Source organism: Micrasema longulum, unplaced genomic scaffold (genome assembly GCF_059751315.1).
Source record: "Micrasema longulum isolate JH-2025_06_02 unplaced genomic scaffold, ASM5975131v1 h1tg001012l, whole genome shotgun sequence".
Classification (NCBI taxonomy): domain Eukaryota; kingdom Metazoa; phylum Arthropoda; class Insecta; order Trichoptera; family Brachycentridae; genus Micrasema; species Micrasema longulum.
The window spans coordinates 578,143-598,626 of NW_028278200.1; the positions used below are offsets into that span (position 1 = coordinate 578,143).

General features: G+C 32.5%; 1 protein-coding gene across 1 annotated transcript in view; it reads left to right on the plus strand.

Annotated features, from left to right (window-relative positions):
* The window catches only part of LOC148277555 (uncharacterized), a 320,355-nt gene extending 300,143 nt beyond the window's left edge, over positions 1-20,212 (plus strand). The window contains exons 11-13 of the mRNA XM_088232727.1: positions 14,030-14,157; positions 18,395-18,550; positions 18,875-20,212. Coding sequence (XP_088088853.1) covers positions 14,030-14,157; positions 18,395-18,550; positions 18,875-20,097 — 1,507 coding nt within the window. The 3' untranslated portion in view covers positions 20,098-20,212. The remainder of the gene's footprint in view (positions 1-14,029; positions 14,158-18,394; positions 18,551-18,874) is intronic.
* Positions 20,213-20,484: the final 272 nt, after the last annotated feature.

Below are 20,484 nucleotides of genomic sequence, written 5' to 3' on the forward strand. Positions count from 1 at the left end.
CATATCAAACGCACACTCACCCTGTCCATTAACCTACCCTCACGCCAATATAAACTCACACACATATTCACATACCTACCAAAACTACACTCCACTTTTTTACACACGCATCCTCACACAAAAAAACTCGCACACATGCACTTTTATGAATTGATATTTAACTGAACTGGATTTTTATAATTGTATTTATGTGGAAAACTGATTTGGCTTTATTTTATGTTTTTTTTTATAATGTTGTGTGTATTTGTTTGTATTGCTATTGTTTTTCTGAATAAACAAAATAAAAATAACCACATTTCGTTAACTTTTCCATCTGTTAACTTTTGCGAACTTTTGCGAACTTTTGGAACTTTTTAAGACAAATTATTTTCTGCAAATTTTTACGATTAATTTTTGTATTTTGTAACCCGCTTTAATTTTTATTTTTCTTATTTATCGAACAATTATTATTATCATGGAAAATACAAACAACCTCTTGTGATAAGTCTATATGATTTATCATGGAATATAATTGTCTTTGATCTTCGTCAAAACACTTCTACATTACACTTCCATGTTATCATTTACTGAAATACCCATTTGTTGGAGAATATTTTTTAAATATATGCAGCTTTGCCTATTTGACGATTTCGCGTGTGTTTGGGGCACGAACCATAAAATTGTAATATACCAGAAGGCGAGTAGAATCAAGGTTGCATACATCGTACTGTGTCCAAAAGTTGCCAAACGCCCCCTTCCCCCCGCACGACATCTCACCTGCGCGCATGCGTGAACTGGCCGCGTAATGTTGCCAAACCGCGAAAAATATATTATCATAACACAAATATAAGAACATTTTGTGTTATGTTATGTTTTACCTCAAAAAATATTTTACTGACCGAGCTATATAAAAAAAAACAGGTAGTTTTATAAGGCAAACGTAAAACAAACATCAAATAGTCATTAAGTAATAAAGTAAAATTAATAGTCTTATATTATACTAAGGCTTTTTAATTGAAATCTGGGTTAAAAAATTCGACTACCCTGGCAATACTTACAAAGCGTCAATTTTGTTTTATTTAATAATCTGACAGACGGTAAAATAATCGAATTATTAAATAATAGTATTTGTGAATTCACTACTTACACATGGAATATGATCCTATCCTGTTCTCGATTACTAACAGTAGTATTTTCACACTTACAAACGACACAACACGGCATAATTAAATTTTAATCGGCAGTTGCGACTAAGCGACGTTTACAGAGTAACTAATGACCAAAGCGTAAAACTACTGATTAATGAGTAGTTTTGTCGGCTTCAGTTTAAAGCGCGTACGCGGTTTCTGGATTATATAATTCAATGGCCCAAACCTACAAAATATATTTCTAGGTCATCAGCCTTGACGATAAATAAAGGGTCCTGAGTAACGAACCCTGAGAGGGTCATCATACGTTTCAACGCTAAACAATATATATCATAAATTTACTTCAGTCATTTCAATCAATGGATTCCGATTAATATATATTCCTTTAAACATATGTTTGATGAAAGCATCAAACAGCTTTGCACCAACATTGTGACAGTTTTTATCGGACTCCTCAATAGTTCACAGTCAAATTAGATGAATAAGCATTTGGAACAGATATTATATCTCTCTTCTTGGTGAAGGAACTTTATTGTTTACAGAGGTTTTGTGTATATTTTTTTTGTATATGTGAGAATTTCGTGTATGTGACTGTTAGAATCAGAACTCTGAAAAAGCGTTTTCGACTCGATAGCTACTCTCAAATAAAAATTCTGAAAGGAAAAATATAGTAGATATAAGTCTACCTCATTCAATAGTTATTGGCGCATTCTTTAATTATGTTTGAGGTTCTGTATTCTATTCCTGGCAGGGTAAACAAGAAGTATTTATTTCAAAATTAGTTCATTGTAATACTTCACTGTCTTAGAATTCGAATTGGCACCTGAAGCTTGAGAAGATAAAAAAAAAACACTGCGTTTTGATAGCGGAAAAAGAAATTATTAACCCTTGAAAAAATTCAACATCCTTCAAATCCGAAATTTAAAGTCATGTCTAATTACACGTTAGACCGCATCTATGATTTATTTGGCAAAAAACCGTTTTTTTATAATGTCATTATCATCATCATAAATCCCTTTTTGCACCTAATGGTGCATGGGGCACTGCATTGGTACACCAATCGCAGCATATCTTGATATTTTTTTTACATTAATGTAAGATGATCAGTCTTAAACTTCAGGTACCAGTCCAGGGATCATGAAATTTACTTGTTTGAAAACACCCTTTTTTAAATAAATATTTCATATCAACCAAGTCGGCCTCGTGGTATAATGGTCAGCGCGTTTGCCTACCATGCAAGAGGTCTCGGGCTCGATTCCCGACATGGCTGATATGAAATATTTATTTAAAGGGGTGTTTTTACACTAAAAATATTTCATAGGCCCTAGACTCGTACCAGAAGCGTGAAACTGATCATCTTATCTTGATGTAACAAAAATTATCAAGATTTACTGCGTTTAGTGTGCCAATCCAGTGCCCTATGCACCATTAGGTGCGGAAAGGGAATGATGATGATGTCGGGAATCAAACCTGAGACCTCTTGCATGTTAGGCAAACGTACTGACCACTATACCACGCTGCCGACATATTATACACAGAAAATAACAACATACACTAAGAAACTGAAATGGTAAAAACAGTCGCTTTAAATTTTTCACCACGATGTAAGCTAAAACTTAATAAAGTAATTTAAAAATTACAAAATGTTAGAAATTTATATATTTTATTTGGGAAACTAACAGTTCTACATACATATTTATAGTAAACAAACAAATATAGTGTATACTCAGAACTAATAACAGAGTTCTACAAAGTAAATATATTATATATTATGTAAATACATGTCAGTTTATATGTATAAAAATGTTATTTTCATGTAAATGTTTTTTAATAATCAAAGAAAATACAGTTTTTTTAAAGAACAGTACGTTATTGTAAATTGGGCGGGACAAGGATGCATGGAGTTTAGAAATTACAAATAAAAAATAAAAATATAAATACGTATATATACATATATATTTATATAAATATATATAGTTGTAATAATAATGTATTTTAAAATTAATTTATTTTAAAGAATACGAATTCAAACCAGTTATATAAAAATATTGTAGTAAGTACAAAACATAATAATGAAAATATATATTCACTGACATCGTATAACTAAATAGGCGTACTGTATGTAAGAAATCTTCTTTATTTCGTATGGGAGATATGAAAAATATCTGCGTGACCGGTATTATAAAGATGACATGCTCTAAAGAATTTTTCTCGAGTAAGTTCCAGTAATTGGTTGATTAAATGTATTTTGGAGTCGTATCCTGTCGGGTACAAGATATTCTAAAGAATTTGTTAGTAAAGGGCAGTATATGAAGTACCATAGTCTTGATTGGAGTTCAATCTTAATTCCTATTTCCTATCACAAAAAGTCATTAACGTACAATTTAAAGCTGATTCTAATTCCAATGCATATCCTATCACGTAAAATTACTGTCTCTTTGATATTGCAAATGATGTCAGTTTTACACAGTGAGTCATCTTAAATTCACCAAAATCAACTCTTTTGCATGCACAATATATTTTTGAAACAAAAAGGATAAGCTTTTAAACAAAAAAAAATAATTATCTGTGCAGTAAAAATAATTAAAACTTATGACAATGGCGTTGGGATTGTTTTTTTCATTGGAGGGTACTTTAAAAAAAGCAGTTGTTACATACTGTACATACCTACCTACCTACTATAGAATAAAAGCCCGCTTTTTTTCAGTGACGCAATGAATTTTGGTTGTGATTAAATGTTTTTTAATTTTTAACATTTCAATCTTCGTTTCATTTCGAAATAAGATAAGGAAAATAAGCTTTCATTGAAATTTCTGTACCATATCTTAAAATAAACCAAATGCAGGTATTAAACGGGGCACTAAATATTTATAACATATTTATTTATTTTATTTATTTATTTATTTACACTCTTTATCAAAATACAACTTTATATTCATTTTGCCCAGCTAACAAGGGTACATACCCCGTTCCAAGCTAGGCAATTACATTTTAATATATTATAATAGTTAACAAATTAATAGAGAGCACAGACAAATGAAATATAAACTTATTCGTATACACATTTTGATACATATACATACACACATACACATATATACACACACACATACATACACCCATGCGCATACACATACATACATTCATAAAAACATAGACAATTTATTTATGTGAAACTTCATGGTTGCCATCTATAAATATATGTTTTTAAATAATTCCTTTTTTTATATTTTATTTTCGGAATACAGTAAAAATTTCCGATCCGTGGCATGCATCAACTTTTCTGACTCCCTACGACCAATGTCATGAAAGAGCGAGCTATTACTCTACTCTATTATATTGGATGTTGTGGTTATGATATTAATGTTTCCATTGCATAAATATAATTTGTTCCTATACATAGAAGAAAAAAAAAACTGTTTACCCCCTCAAATGAGAATAACGTAATCTTGGGAATGTTATTAATGATTTTAATTAGCATAATTTAAAACTTGCGGAAATCTGAAGATTCAAGTTCGAAAGACATTAGTCAAAGTTTGACAAGGTACAGACATTAGTGCTTCTTTTATAGTCTGTTTATAAGATTTTTGAGGGAAATTCATCTGGAGTTTTGCCATTAATATGCACCCTTCTCAATTTGTCATCGTATAGTCTGCCGTTATTGACAGTGACTTGAGTAGTTTGAAAAAACGTCCGTCGTATCGTTGTGAAAGCTTTTAAGCGCGTCGCGTTTCAAACAAAAAGTTTACCAAATGCTCGTTTGCAGCGTGCGTTGAACTTGGTTCAGGATATATTGCGGAGACGTGACGGTTTCATCTTTCTCTGACTCGTCTTATTTCTAGAGCCAATCATTTATATCACTTACTTTTCCAGAAAAACACGCCATGCATCATAATTCCATTTGTATCGTAGCACTTCTTAAATATTATTTCATAACAAAATAGTTTTATTTCTCAAATAACACACAAGCAATTAAAATTTATTTATTTATTTATAGTTTTCCATTGTTTGTATTCTTTTTTTTATACAAAATATGGTTCCTTCACTGGGGTGTCCCGTGCCGAGGGAAGCATTTTACAAAATGTGAAACATGCCTAAGATTTGCTATTTAACAAAGTTAACATAATAATAACAATAAAAAACTTAATTAATCCAATTAACCTAATCATCATTAACATAAACAACAATAAAAAACTAAAATAATCATAAATATCATAACCAATTTATACAGACCAATAAAACGAATTTCATACACAGTACACACATTTTACCTATTTGGCTTGATCCACTCATCGATCTGTGCGTAACCCAAAACCAAAACTTATCAGAAACTTTAACGTACTTGATTTCAAAAAGTTAAAAGTTCTTCATTAAAGATGTGTTAAAAAATTAGACCTTTGGAAAAAATAAATTATATTCAAGATGCTTTAAATCTTGACTATCTAAAAGTAGGTTATCGAGGAGAATGATCAAAGTTAGATGCACTGATTCTTGCATTTATTGCGTAGTTAAAACATCGGAGTTATGCTACCAAAGATTGCGTAGTAATCTAATTTAAAGCGACGCGCGTATGACAACTATAGATGTTTCAAACTATAATTTTATTTTATTTAACTTATTACGTATAAAGCTAAGCTAAATACAAGTTATTTAAAGAAACATTTCCAAAAAAACTGAAAAAAAAAAAACATAAAACTATATAGCGAAGGCAAACAAGGGCAACAAAATAATGGTATACAATGATTATTATTCTAATTATGAAATCATACAAAAAATTTTGTACTCCCAGAAGTTAGAACAAACTCATTTTGGTTAGAAAAATATTTACATAAAGGTATTGTAATACAGTTATAAGTATTCAATCATTCAAGGTCGCGATCAACATATACGATTTCGAGCTAACCCATGCCAATCCATCTTCATTCCACGCTGCATTGATGGGGAAGAAATGTAAGGAAAGCGGGAAGATCTATCCCGAATAATTTCAAGTTTTGCGACGAATTGACTAATACACGTTCTGGACATTGGATATAAAGATAAAATAATACAATGAATGCATCAGAATCTAATATTTTACTCAATTAAAAGAAAATTTCCGAGACGGTTTGCCTGAAATGTTGATTTAAAATAGTATTTTTGCATTATTATATTTAATAGTCTCTAGGATGGCATTTGGAGCGTAATATTTATCATCCTAACTTCATGTAACAACTTTTTATAATCAAGACAGGGTGCGATTGGATACCAATGCAGTGTTTTATGCACAATTAGGTGCGGAAAGGTAAAGATGATGATGAAGAAAATAAAAATTCAAGGGATCTTTAAATTCGTTAATTTCAATTAATAAAGAGTTTAATGGTTGTTATGTAAGTATTTCAAGAATATATTAAAGATGTACTACATATAAAATTGATGTTTGAACAGTTGTATCTATAATTAAATTACGTTTAATGCAAACCATTACAAATAAACGGCCCAAAAATGAATATGAAATTTTAAATGGAAATTAAATTTAAAACATCTCAAATGAGAAATATCACTGTGAACATGCAGAAAAAAAAAAGAACAAATAAACTAGACACATTCGATATTTTTTCAGTAATACAAACATTCTAACGTACATAACTTATTATTCAATATAGAGTCCTGGAGCGACGTATGGAATTGAAAATACATTGATAAATGTAGGCTGAATCCAAGCGTTGCGATCTCTCAGGCGAACGCATTATTAAATTATATACTTCAGGTGTACAGGTGTCTAAATCTGTAGGAGCATAGTGTGGAGCTGAGACAAGCATTATCGACAAAAGCAAAAAAGGAGTGCTGCGTTGGTTTGGACATGTAGAGCAAATGGACAGCGAAAAAACGGCCAAAAGGATTTACGATGTTTATGTTGATGGATGTAGAGAACGAAAGAGACTGAGAAAGACGTGAAATGATCAGAAAAAGCATAATCTTAAGTCTGGTCAGTAGACACATTTCAAGAGCATATATGGCAATACAAATAGAAGAAGCTACAATAATATATAAGGATAGACGTGTGAAGTAGTTCATCCACCCTGCCTACCCCGAAGGGAAAACAGTGTGATGGTAGAAGCAGTATATTTATTATCATGATCAACATCATTTTCTAGCTAGTCGAGGCCAGCTCACAGGCACAGGTCGTTCCTGGTTGTGTCACTATGACCCAATGAAAAAAATATTTAAAGGTGCCAAAAGTCAGAACAATCGTCGAGCATGCATGAAAAGGTGAATGAATATACAGAAAGCGAAGTCTGCATTCAAAAAAGTAAAGTGGCTTTTTATCCTTTCTGTCTACTCGCACGGGGTCACAGAGTGACGGTATTTGTTGTTTTTGAATACAAGTTCATCGTTTCAAAATATAAGGGGGTAATCCGGATATTTATTTCTTAAATAAATCCCACGACTAAGTCTATTTTGTCTACCCAATGATAAGACTACTATCTAGATAAGATCCCTATTTCGGGTGGAAAGATGAATTTAAATAAAAATATTTTACTGATCAAGGGGGTGACTTTATTTACGGAGGGTCAAAAGAGATAACGGAGTCTTGTATAACGACGGCTACAAATATCGGCATAGAAAATAAAACATTAATGTTCAGTTCAGTGACAAAATACGGCGTTTATTGGCAAAAAAACAAATAAGTGTTTGACGTTTAAAAATTTCAAGAAAATATTACTGACAGCTTCACTAGATACAAAAATACCCGTTCTAAAGCTACATGATGATATTATAAAATAATGTTGCAACAAAATTGAAGAAATTACAAAAATAAAACACCTAAAACATTTATGATAAAGTAAAAATATTAAAAAAATAGTAAAAAAAAACAAACCAATAAATAAAACAATACCTAAAAATAAATTCAAAAAAAAATTACAGATGGAAAAAACATTAAAAAAATAAGTGAATGAAAAATAAACATTGATTATTGAAGGTAGCATTCAATTATTATTCTAAGGACCTCGTCCAGCTGAAATTATTATGACGTCTTATTTATTTATCAAAAAAAGTTTTTATTTTATTTTTATATTACGATATACTAGGTTGTGATCCCTTGGCTAGTATCGCGGATTAACGAATTAAGTCCGAGAATCAAACCCCGCTCTAACCAACTTTATACCCATTTTCTAACATTACGATATTTACATCTCGTTATAAATGTCTCCAAAAATAAAAATTTTGATTTCAGGTTTTTAATTTTTCATTCAGAAAAAAACAGCTTAAGATGTACAAAATATACAATTATTATCAATTTTACATGTCATTTTTATTGTTAAAACAACAGATTCACTTTACATATTTGAGGACTGGTTTCACAAAGCGAATATCTACGAAAAATCACAATGTATTTTTGGACGGAAATCGATTACTCTAAATAAAATAAATTGATTGGTGAAATAAAATTGTAGCTAAACCATTATGCGAAGTTGTACGAGTAGAATTATTGTATTTGATTATCATTAGACCATATAATAATATGAAAATATTTCAGAAATAAAATATTTATAAATTGTAGGTATATGTCGGCATATAACAAATAACCAAATAAATGGTAATTATGATCTCACGCAAAAGTTAATATGTATGTTATATTCCAAATACAAATAAACTTTTCTATACATTCCTATCACAAAATATGAAGGTATATCGTTTTTGTGAAAATTTAGAAAGTTGGGATTTTTTAAATAAATAGTTCCACTTACTCTTTATTAAAAAAAAAAATATTTAAAAAATCTTAATAGTTATTTTTTATCATAAAAATTATTTTTTAAATTTTGTATTTTGTAGATATTTTGCTTTGTGAAAACGGTCCTCAATTGAGGTCCTCAATTGAGGTCCTCAGTTTGATCCTCATAAATTTTCACAAGGAATACTTTTCTTTTAAGCCATATCACTTAAAATTACAGGGTACAAACAGATTCACAAAAATGAAAACAAAATATTCCTGTTATTTCGAAATCATGTAAAATGTGGTTCCAGTGTAGTTCAATTTTCGTTTAGCCTACAGATGAGTTGGTGTTACTGTCGATACAACACAAATATGTATACAATCCTCGTTCAATATACCATAAACATGTATATGTATGTAATAAATACGTGATATAATATACTGGTATGGTCCCGGTTGCTGGACACGAAGTCCACGTCATGTTACGGTAATATTAAGCTAACACGTGGGCCCGCAATAAACTAAACAAAGATTTATAGCTCCGCTGGTTTATAAAGACGCCGCGCGCCGTGGCGCTGAACGGCGCCCGACACGGCCGGGCCCCTTAATATTATACAGATAAACGAAACATTTCAAGCTTACACGAGACATGAGCCAATTCTTTCAGTCACTCCAAATCTAAAGAAATTACTCTGTCGTTTAAGGAAATAAATCTCAGTGGAGGTCCTTATTTTACGCTTGTTTATTTGCGCATTTTCTTGAAGATTGGAATATTGGCAACAATACATAATATATCGAGTAAATATAGCAAAAAAAAAGCACGAACGACAGTAAAAAATAAAAAATAAAATATAAGTTGGCATTTCAATTGGTCGGTAATTTCCTTTCTTGTATTCTCGCTGTAATGGACCATCGTCATGATCAGACATGACACTAAGCAGAATATTTTCATTGAATGTAATAAGGCAATGATTATTTTTTTTTGCAATGGGAAGCTCTCGTGGTGTAGTGATTAAGACGCGAAAGGTTCCGAGTTCATTTCCCTGTGAGAACACAAAAATTAAATATAATTTTTAAAGCCTGGGTGTTTGTTATGTGCTGAAATTCACGTGTTGATGAAGATGTGTTGCAAAAAAAAACTATTTTTATCCGAGTATACCAAATTTTGGATTTCTGCGGGTTGTGTATATTTGATTTTCAATTTTTTCGTGGCGTTGTGTTGATACTTATGTCTCTAACTTATGGCGATAAGTTCGGTTATTTTGAATATTCTAGTGTAACTAGTGTTGTAATTCAGCGCCTAATGCACCATTATATAAGATTAATAATTTTTTTAAGTAATGATAAAATGCTCAATATTTTAATGTTAGTATTTTTCACATTATTTTATTTATTATCATACTCTCAGGTAAACATTATTCAAACGGAAATTAAATTCTGATAAATCCTCCTCGTTAAGAGGTCCTGGGTGAAACGTGAAATATAGGTTTCAAAAGACTGTTCAACATTTTAATATTTCAGTGTTCCTGAACTGGCACATGAAGCGTAAAACCATTTTACATCGTAGTGCCATTGCAGGACCCTATGCACCACTAAGTATAGATAGGAAAATTATGATGGTGATGTGTTCGTTTTACAAATTAGACGACATTATTAACGTGATAATAAATTCTATTGAAAGACTTTTATTATGATGGGCTCAATCACAAATGACTATCGACGTGCTAAAAAACGTGCTAAGTATTTGAGCGATCACAACGAACAATTATGAACACGCTGAAGTTATCGCGGTCGCGTTGCAAAACGCCAAACGCCTTCAACAAATGTTTAGCTTAATTGCTTTCTCAATTAGATTCAAAACAAATAAATAGCATGATAAATTGTGAGCAAAAAAATAAAACTAAATTATTTTACTTACAGTTTAGGAATATTCTCCATATTTACACCGGTAAAATTCAAATATGTGATTGATTATGCGTTGCGAAACGTAAATATTTTGAATTTCGACATTTAATATTAGGTGTTGCCTAGCATCAAGTTAAAGTGTGACAATATTGAAAAAATATAATAATCCCGATCGATAACTTTCACGGATGTTTCATTGTGACCGCGCATACGATAAACAACCACGGTGAAAAATTGCTATCACGCCGCTAATTAGCACGTCGATAGTCATTTGTGATTGTGCTGCACAAGCTACTAATATTGTCATAGAAAGTTTTTTCTCTCCATTTATTTGTATAGAAATCATGGGTGAAAGCGGAGGGATGTTGAATGAAAACCCGGAATAAAGCTGGCAGAAATAAATACGCAAAAATGTCCCCCTAAATGTATTAAGCGATTTTTCCCATCAAACAACCTTAATTAATGCACATCATTTATTTAAACTACTTACATACTGGCTCTTCATAAAAAAACCCTATGATGCACAGTTCACTGCGTCAGTACAAAAATCGTAGAAGTGAAAAATATATTTTAATATTTGTTACGTGAAGGCAAAATGATCAGTCTTATAATTTTAAAAAATCGGTCGGGGTTATATAGGAAATATTATCAGGTCTCATGTGATGTCTCGTCTGGTTAGTGTAGTCATCATGTCCTTTTTTAAAGGTTAATCCAGGTACTATAAAATATCGTACGGTATAAATACGATTTTTAGTTTTATCAACAATATATAGACAAATGTTTGTAGAAAGTATCGGATTTCACTCCTCTAGAAGTTCATCACAATTAATATACATATATTACAAAAGAGATGATGTATGTTTTTAAAAACGGAATACAAGAGTACACTAGGCAATTAAAGGGCATTTATAACCTGTCATTGGCTAGTTTAAGTAGCCACCTTACACACTGTATTATTCACTATTTTTTTTGATGATCAATTTTGGGTCTAAGGTAATTTGATTGTGTGAGAAGACACAAAGGAACGGTCGCAGCAACTTCCAGTGACAATTGTTAGTAAGGGCATTTTTCGCTACTTTCATTTATTGAGACTTTCTGTCTTCACCCAGGAGCGGGCGGATGAAACGTACGTTTTTGTGTGTAAAACAGAACCAGATTTATATTTTATTTTTATTTTATTAACATAAACGGCAAATCTGCCTTTTACAAAAAATTATAATATAAACATGTTTGGCTTAATATTTTTATTTTTTTAAAAACAAATTTTCTTTTACCCAAAAAAAAAATATTATACAACACATTCAGTAGAAAGCTTTAACAATTTTTTTTATTTTTTATTCTGGGTAATTGTTTTTCAATTATTGCAATGGCTAGTCTCAGGTTAAAATCCAAAAAAAAGAAAATTGAGTGTTGGTGGAGTACTTCAGATTCCGTTATTCCAGGATTTTCGTTTGACTCCGTAAAAGGTCGATTTTTAAAAATTTGTTTGCAAGGAATAACCCGCTAAACCTCTATTTAGGAAAGAGGGGATATGGAAGGAGGTAATAATATACACAGCAACACCCAGACCAATGAGAAAAAATCTTTCTTGAATTTTTTTCTTGTAACTGGCGGGAATCGAACCCGCGGTGCCCGTTTCACAGTTGGCCGTCTAACCAACTGCGCCACGGCGTTTGACGCGGTAGTTTTACACTATAATACTTAATTGTTCTTAGACTGGCACCCGAAGCATACGCTTTAAGATTACATACGTAATGATCTTACTTCGATGTATATACTGTTTAAATGCCAGATAAATTCACAACAGATTTTTGAATACTTTTGAAAAAGAAAAATACTGTCAGTACCAAGAATAAACATATTTTTGGTATTCTTATTATAAAAATAAAAGACGAGTGATTCTGAAATCTACAAATTTAAAAAAAAATATGGGAGGTTTTATCACTTTCTAGATATCTTCGGAACGTTCTTGATATTTTTACATGCAAATGATTATGTTACACAGTACCATCACGAGGTGAATCGCTTGTGTCACTTAGGTTAAAAAACAGAGATAGCTAAAGTGGGTACCAATGCAGTGCCCTATGCACCACTGGGTAGGGATATTATAATAATGCTGGTTAATTTTTTTTGTTATCCATGAAATTTATAAACTTATAAATGTGTTAACCAAATTTAGACCTGGACAAACAAATAATAAATAAAAGTTTATCGATGCATTTCCAATAGATACAAAAAAAAGTTAATTAACATTGAAACTCAAATAATCAAAGAATAAAAAAAAAGCGATTTGCTTGTGAATGTTGATAAATCGAAAGTGATGGTTTTTGAAAGGGATGAAAATATAACTTAATTTGTGAGATCAGTTGAACGGAGATATTCTGAATCAGAAGAATTTGTCTACCTGGGAAGTATGTTTACTAGGGATGGAAAAACTGAGAAAGATATTGAAAGGAGGGTGCCGGGGACAGGGTGAACGGTGCACCGAAATCTACTTTGGCAAACAAATGTTTATCGCAGGAGGCTAAACTAGCAGTTCACAATGGAGTTCTAGTACCAACTCTAATGTATGGGAGCGAAGTATGGAATTGGAAAAATTATGATGAAAGTAGGTTGAATGCTGTCGAAATGCAATCCCCCAGGCGAATGTGTGGTAAAATTATGTATGATAGGTGCACAAATGTCGAGATCCGTGAAGTGTGTAAGGCTAAGACAGAATCAAGAAAGGGGTGCTGCGTTGGTTTGGACATGTATAGCGAATGGACAGCGTAATAATGGCTAAAAAGATCTAAGATGCGAATGTTGATGGATGCAGAAAACGAGAAAGACCGAGAAAGACATGGCACGAGCAAGTCCATCAAATACTTGAAGATGGACATGTCAAAAGTAGGAATAATCGGCGTGTGTGCATGAGAAGATGTATGAATGTAGAAGAAGCGAGGTCTGTATGCCAATATAGAGTGTTATGGCATTCTATATTTTCTGCCTACCCCTACAGGGAATCGGTGTTATGGTTTGTTTGTTTGTTGTATAAAAAATACGACCAATTTAAAAACAATCCTACCAATTATAAAAAAAGTTAGTATACGGATGTAAATAATAACTTTTTTTATGTTTGAAAATTATTATTTCTCCTTTTTTACTTCTTTTCACGCATTTTTATGCTTGGAAGTATTGATCTTTAAAGAGGAAGTTCTTCATTTTCTCCTTATTTTCTCTAGACTGATGGAGCCCTTTTCCTTGGCTAAACGGCCTTGGTACAAAAAATTCTTGATGATCTAATATTGTGTTTTTTTTTCAGTGACCCGAACAGCCCCTCAGCCACTCCCTCCGCCTCGTCCCCCACAAACGAGCAGGAAGAAGTACCCTCACCGCCGCTGCCCTTCTGGGACACGTACGACACCATCAACCAACTGTACCTTGAAATAGGTATATCCTCAAAACTTCCCAAATGCCATCGAGGCTTCGCAAAGGTGGAATTACCATGTGAAAATTGGCACACGGAATATCCCGGGAATGCAAACTCGATATAAGCGACACACCCCGAAGGGTAGAGGGAAACACGGAATCAAAAGTTTCCCAGTTCCCGAAGAAATCGCGAAGCAATATTAAGAAACATGCAAGGCCGTCTCAGTCGTATTCAAATCTTTATTAGATTTATCGTATTTACGACGAAACCTTATACCGCAGTTTTTTACTTGCGGGAATATTTAGGCTCAAACTTTTAATGCGCAAAGTTTTGCTAGCGGATATTTAAGTATGCCTGAAATATTAAGCTTTTCATTACGAAAAACGGTCATTTAGAATACTAGTAATAATCCTATTTCCCGGAATGATCATAAAATAGTTTTCCGCTATAAAATGTCAATTGTAATATTTTATTTAATTGACCACGTTTACTGAATCATAAAAATATTCTAAACTTTCCGTGAACTTGTTTTACTAGCGGACATTTTTTAAATACCAATATTATTCATCCAATTTTGAGAAAAATGTAATAATATGGTTTTATTATTGTGATATAATTAGGAATGGAACCCGTAACTTCCGTAGGTACATTACGCAGGCGTTTCAGTCACTATATCACGGGACAAGCCAATAATATTTATCGACAAATAATGTTTATTTACTATTTCAATATTGTTCATTTTAAAGGGTGTAAATATTTGACAGATGAGTCAATAAAAAGGATCACACCTATGATTTTTCACTGGCTGATCCATGTAATAATGTTGTTACTTATTGCGTAATATTCATCACTCGGAGATTCGCAATCGGTATTGAAATATGACAAACCTTTGAAGGTTTAATTTACCGCAATACTGCAGGAATACTTGATTTATTATAGGTACCTATCTGCCCAATTCTTGCCAAAGCACATAAGCTACATATGTGCGTTTTAATTATTAATAAGCCTATCTTAATGTGTTAGTGTCTCATTCAATTTTTGCTTTGGTAAGCACGCACATCTGAATGGTTTATATAAAAACCTTTTGATACGAGCATATAAGCAAAGTTCATAAAAAAAATTAATGGACTGTGCATAGAATGTACAAATTGGTTTTTTGAAATCAATGTTTTTAGATTTTTACGGCCTTTTGCACACTGATAGTTCTGACAGTTCAGCAAACAGCAAATTCCACAACACAATAACTCTGAAAAACATAATAGGAATTAACAAATTACAGCAGGGATATAAACTATCTTAAATAAGCTAATATCGAAGTCTAGGCATTTAGAGGGCTTATGACCTGTCATTAGCTGGTTTAAGCTGCCTCTTTACACACAGTGTAACATTCACCATTCTACCCGTGTTTGAACATCCATATTTCTTTAATTATTTCATAATTGGTATTGTTTTAGCATGCTGTATTTTGTAATTTTAATCAAGGCTTTGATTTTAATATATTAAGTTCCTCTACTAAAATTTCTTGGAGAAATTACATTTTTACAAAAATAATAAAAATACTGTATTTGGTTGGATTCCAAATTTATTTTTATTTTTTTACCAGTGACCAGGTTTCATTGTGACCGACACCGTCGTTTAATCTAAAATCGTTTATTCCCATATTCATATGTATTTATATTTGAAAACCCCTGCTTTCACTTGTAAATGACATAAGTCGTTTTGTCTTGTTTTTGTCATTTGGATGGTGTTTTGCAAAAACGTGTTAAGCCATACCAGCCTCAAACTAAAATAATTCATGTTTCACATCAGGCGCATTATTCAAAAATACGATAAATAATTTAGCTTGGCTGTTAAGTAAAAGTACTTAATAGAACAAAAAACACCTTAAAAACTTTTGTCAAAATAATAAAACAAAAACCTTTTAAGTAATGTTACTTCCAAAATATATATATGTGAAAAAATCAAAAAAAAATTTTTTTTTCAAAGTAAAATTATTATTATATTATATATTATTGCAAAAAGTAATAAAATTTAAATAAAAATTTCATGTTCTAAATCAGACGTAAAAATACATTTGGATTTAATATCAACATGAATCCTTAAATACGGGAATACAACCTTTTTTTACAATTTCAAAGTAATAAGGGTCAATGAAATACTGTAGCTCAAAAGTTTTTTTTTTTATTTATTAGTAAGCATAAAAAATATTTTTTAATTTATAATTTTGGATTCCCGCAAAAACGGCCATTGCATTGGCCACGCCCCTAATACGTCACAATTCATGTTTATTTTGGACGTTGTTTGAAACCGTTTCAATTTTAATAGAACATCGCCATGAATCTTGACGTCACAATTATGCCAAACATGACGCGTTTTCTAATGAAATTTAAAAAAAAAATATTTTTGAATATGAAAACATTTCTCCGCAATATCCATTTTGATTTTGAACAAAAAACTCATTTTTAAAAATTTATTTCATAAATTTTTATCGGTATCCGTAGTGTGTGATATTTACCTATTACAAAAAGTAAGCTACCGTTTGTAATAAACAAAACTTGTCGGCAATTATTCTAGCCACATTTATGCAATATTTTTATCATTTTAGCCTTAATTAATTTTGATTCGCAACAATACGTTTAGCATCTTAAAGTAATGTTACGTTATTTTTAGTGCAGTTGCATGGTTTTTGGTAAACACATTTAGATATTACAGAGCATCTGTAAGTTAAAACTCATCAAACTCTTTTTTCAAACTAAGAATATCAAATTTTGGATCATGATTCTGACTTTCATCAATAAATCAAATCAAATAAAAAAAACAATCATCGAATCGAATGTAATTTCTAACTCCTATTTTACTTCATTAACCCTTTACCATTCGTCCCTTTCCTTATTTCGTCTTCCAACCTCCTTGCTAAGTCGGTATTTTTTTCTTTTAGTTTTTATCAAGATTTTATTTGTATTACTATGTAATTAAAACAATATTCTTAAATACATGTGTTATATATAATTTTAACCTTCGGTTAATTTAGTAAAATTAAAATAATAATATGTTTATTCTCCCACCAGTCTGACGACGGTGGTCACGACGAAACTCGGTCACAGGTGAAAAATTACAAATAAAATAAAATTAAACATGCAGTATGTCTTTATTTAAAATAAAACATTTTGTAAATTTACCACACAAGAGTTTAACACATTAAAACACGACTAGTTTTGGGTAATCAGTATTACCCATCCTCAGGTATAAATATAAACTTATAAAGTTAAAAAAATTTATAAACTTTATAAGTTTATATTTACACCTGAGGATGAGTAATACCGATTACCCAAAACTGGTCGTGTTTTAATGTATTAAACTCTTGTGTGGTAAATTTACAAAGTGTTTTATTTTAAATAAATTCAAAATTTGTCTCCACAAAGTAAATGCTAAAACAATAAATCATATGCAGTATGTCTATTATTATTACTAAGTTTAAATTTAATTTTATGGGAAACGTTTTTTCTGTCATAACATAAAACATTCATACTAAACGCTTGTATATGATTACCTAAATAATTTTTATAAGAGCCGTGACCTAAGTGTTTTAATGTACAAATCTCTGGCTTCAGAAACTAGGGGTGCGGGCGGAGAACTTATTAACGCGTATTATATAATAACACGTTTGATGGAAGTTTATTAAATGTCAGCACCAGAGCTTCCAGCAAATACCGTAATCGATTTTAACCTGGAAAATGTTTATTTTTTCTTTAATCGAACGGTTATAACCAAATTTACAGCGATGGTTATGCTTTATTAGTTTGTCTCAAACATAATTTGTAAAAGCTTATTAAAATGTTTAGCATCAATGGAAACAGTAAAAAAAAATAAAAGCACCAATTTTTTGGAAAAAAATATTTTCATAAAATTACATAAACACGTATAAATTATAATTATTTACTGAATATTAGCAAACGAGTAATATAAGTTAATAAAACTCGTAAACAAGAATTATAGTCAACCTAAGACTTTTATAGTAAAATATTGTTTTGTCACAAAGGTTTTCTAAGTACCTACTTGTCAAGTTAGTAATAGTAAGAGATTTTATGAAAAAAAAGTGATTTAAATAACCGGAGTAAAGGTTTAATAATTTATTTTTTTTATAATACATGAAAAATAATAATACTCGAAATTAATAACAACTCATATATCATTCTTAGAAAACCAATAACCAAATGTTTTTTAAAATATTGATGAATGTTTGGTATTTTATTTCAGGTTCAAAACCGGAAATGCGCAGCCATTACCGAGGGCACAAAATGTCTTTATGGCTGTCACTTATCCCTCAACTGCATAGACCCGGGGAACCAGGACTTCAGGATACATCCATGAGGCATCACCACTTTTTAGAAGAAGGAGCGCATTATTACGAAGGTATGATTTAAAATTAAAAAAACAAAATGATATTTTATTTTTACATTTATTTTTACTAATGTAATACATATCTAATTAGTACCATATTGATGTGCTATATATATAGGTATTTAAAATAAAATAAAAAAATTACGTTTCTAATCGTGTATTTGTGGTGATATACTAATATGTCTGTGTCAACTAATTGCTAGTCCCATCTCAACACAGGACCTTTAGTCCCATGGAATTGGGACATATGTCTTAAATAATGAACAGTTAACTTAAATATGTAAATAAATAAATAATTAAAAATTAAATAAATTAATGTTTATTGGTTGTTTATAGGATCAGTCCGTCCCCAGTCCATGCAGCGACCTAACCTGCCTCATTTGGTGGCGCCCTCCGCGGCCCCCGCGCGGCCCGCCGCTCCCGCCCCGCCCGTCGCTGCCCCTTCCGCCGCTCCGCAGCAGCCGATTCTAGCCCCCACCACCGACTGCCCTCCCAACACCACCCTGTCCACTAGAAACATCCACAAAGACAATAACAACCTCTTGCGAAAACTCGCCTCCAGCCATTATCAAAGTTACACGACTGCGCTTACTGTAACGATAGCCGTGGGCTGTTTCCTTCTACTGCTGAACATTCTCATCTTCGCCGGCATCTATCACCAAAGGGACAGAAACAACGGAAGCTTCGGAGACAAAAAGAAAGAAGAATTAGCGGAAGCGGGCAGTTGCAGCACTTCTTCGGGGGGAGACAATTACGACGCTAAAACTCTCAATTTCGAAACACAGGGACAAAGTTACGAGGGAAATAAAAGCGGATACAGTTTTGACTGCAAAGCTTCAACCTACCAAATGAAATCGGGTTCTAAGTACGACCTGAGGACGTATCCGCCGGAATGCGGAAAGACGGCGTTCGGGGAATATAGCTGTTACGACGAGAAAAACGTCGCGGCCCAGTACGAGAAGCGGAGCTTGGCGGACATCACGCTGTGCTCGGTTCCCGATAGCGCGGATATTCCCATGCAAGAGTTTAGGAATTCTCCCTCCAAAAGGTGCGACAACGGCAGCAGCATCGTCAAGATAGATACTCAGAAGCCGGACATTCAGCGCATCAATAATCAGGGTATACGAAGTTTGGATAATCAGACGAGCAGTTTCCACGAAAATGGAAGCAGACTAAGTTTGACGAGCACTCACGACAGGCACTCGAGAACGACGACGTTCGGCGAGCCGGTGAAGGTAGCCGACGGCTCCACGCAGGTGAAGTTCCCGGGCGAGGGGAAGCAGACCACCTTCGGGCCGGACGGGCCGTGCGAGGAGGAGCTGGCCGGCAGCTCGAGCTCGGACCGGGGCGCCTTCGGGGCCAAGCAGAACACGGTCAGCGTGGGCAACCAGTCCGACCCCACCACGTGCGACGCGGCCACGGGCGTGGACAGGAGTCCCGAGGCGCTGCCTCCGCCCAAGGGCGGCCCCCCCGCTCCCGGCATCCTCCGGCAGACCAACCCCAACCCCGCGGCGGGTATAATGAAGAAAAGAGTGCAGATACAAGAAATATCCGTATGATTTTATTATATCATTAATGTAAGAAGTGTAATAATGGTATTGATTGTCAAAAGACTGTTTAAATTGAAAATGATTTTGTTACCTATTGATATCTATTTAAATGTTAGATAATATTTATCCAAATTGAACGTTGTGAATATTTATGACATCGTCATCTATAAATATATAATATAAACATTTGCCACAGCGCAGTGATTGTTGCTATATTATAACACGCGTATCAGATCGCGTTTGTATACCGACAATGATTGTAGCAAATACAACTTATTTGTTGTAAATACATGTATATTATTTTGTCTGTGAAAATATAACATAATGCTTTCTCAAATGTAAATAAAATTTAAAAAAAACGAATCAACATAATTTTATTTGAAGAGGTAATTATGA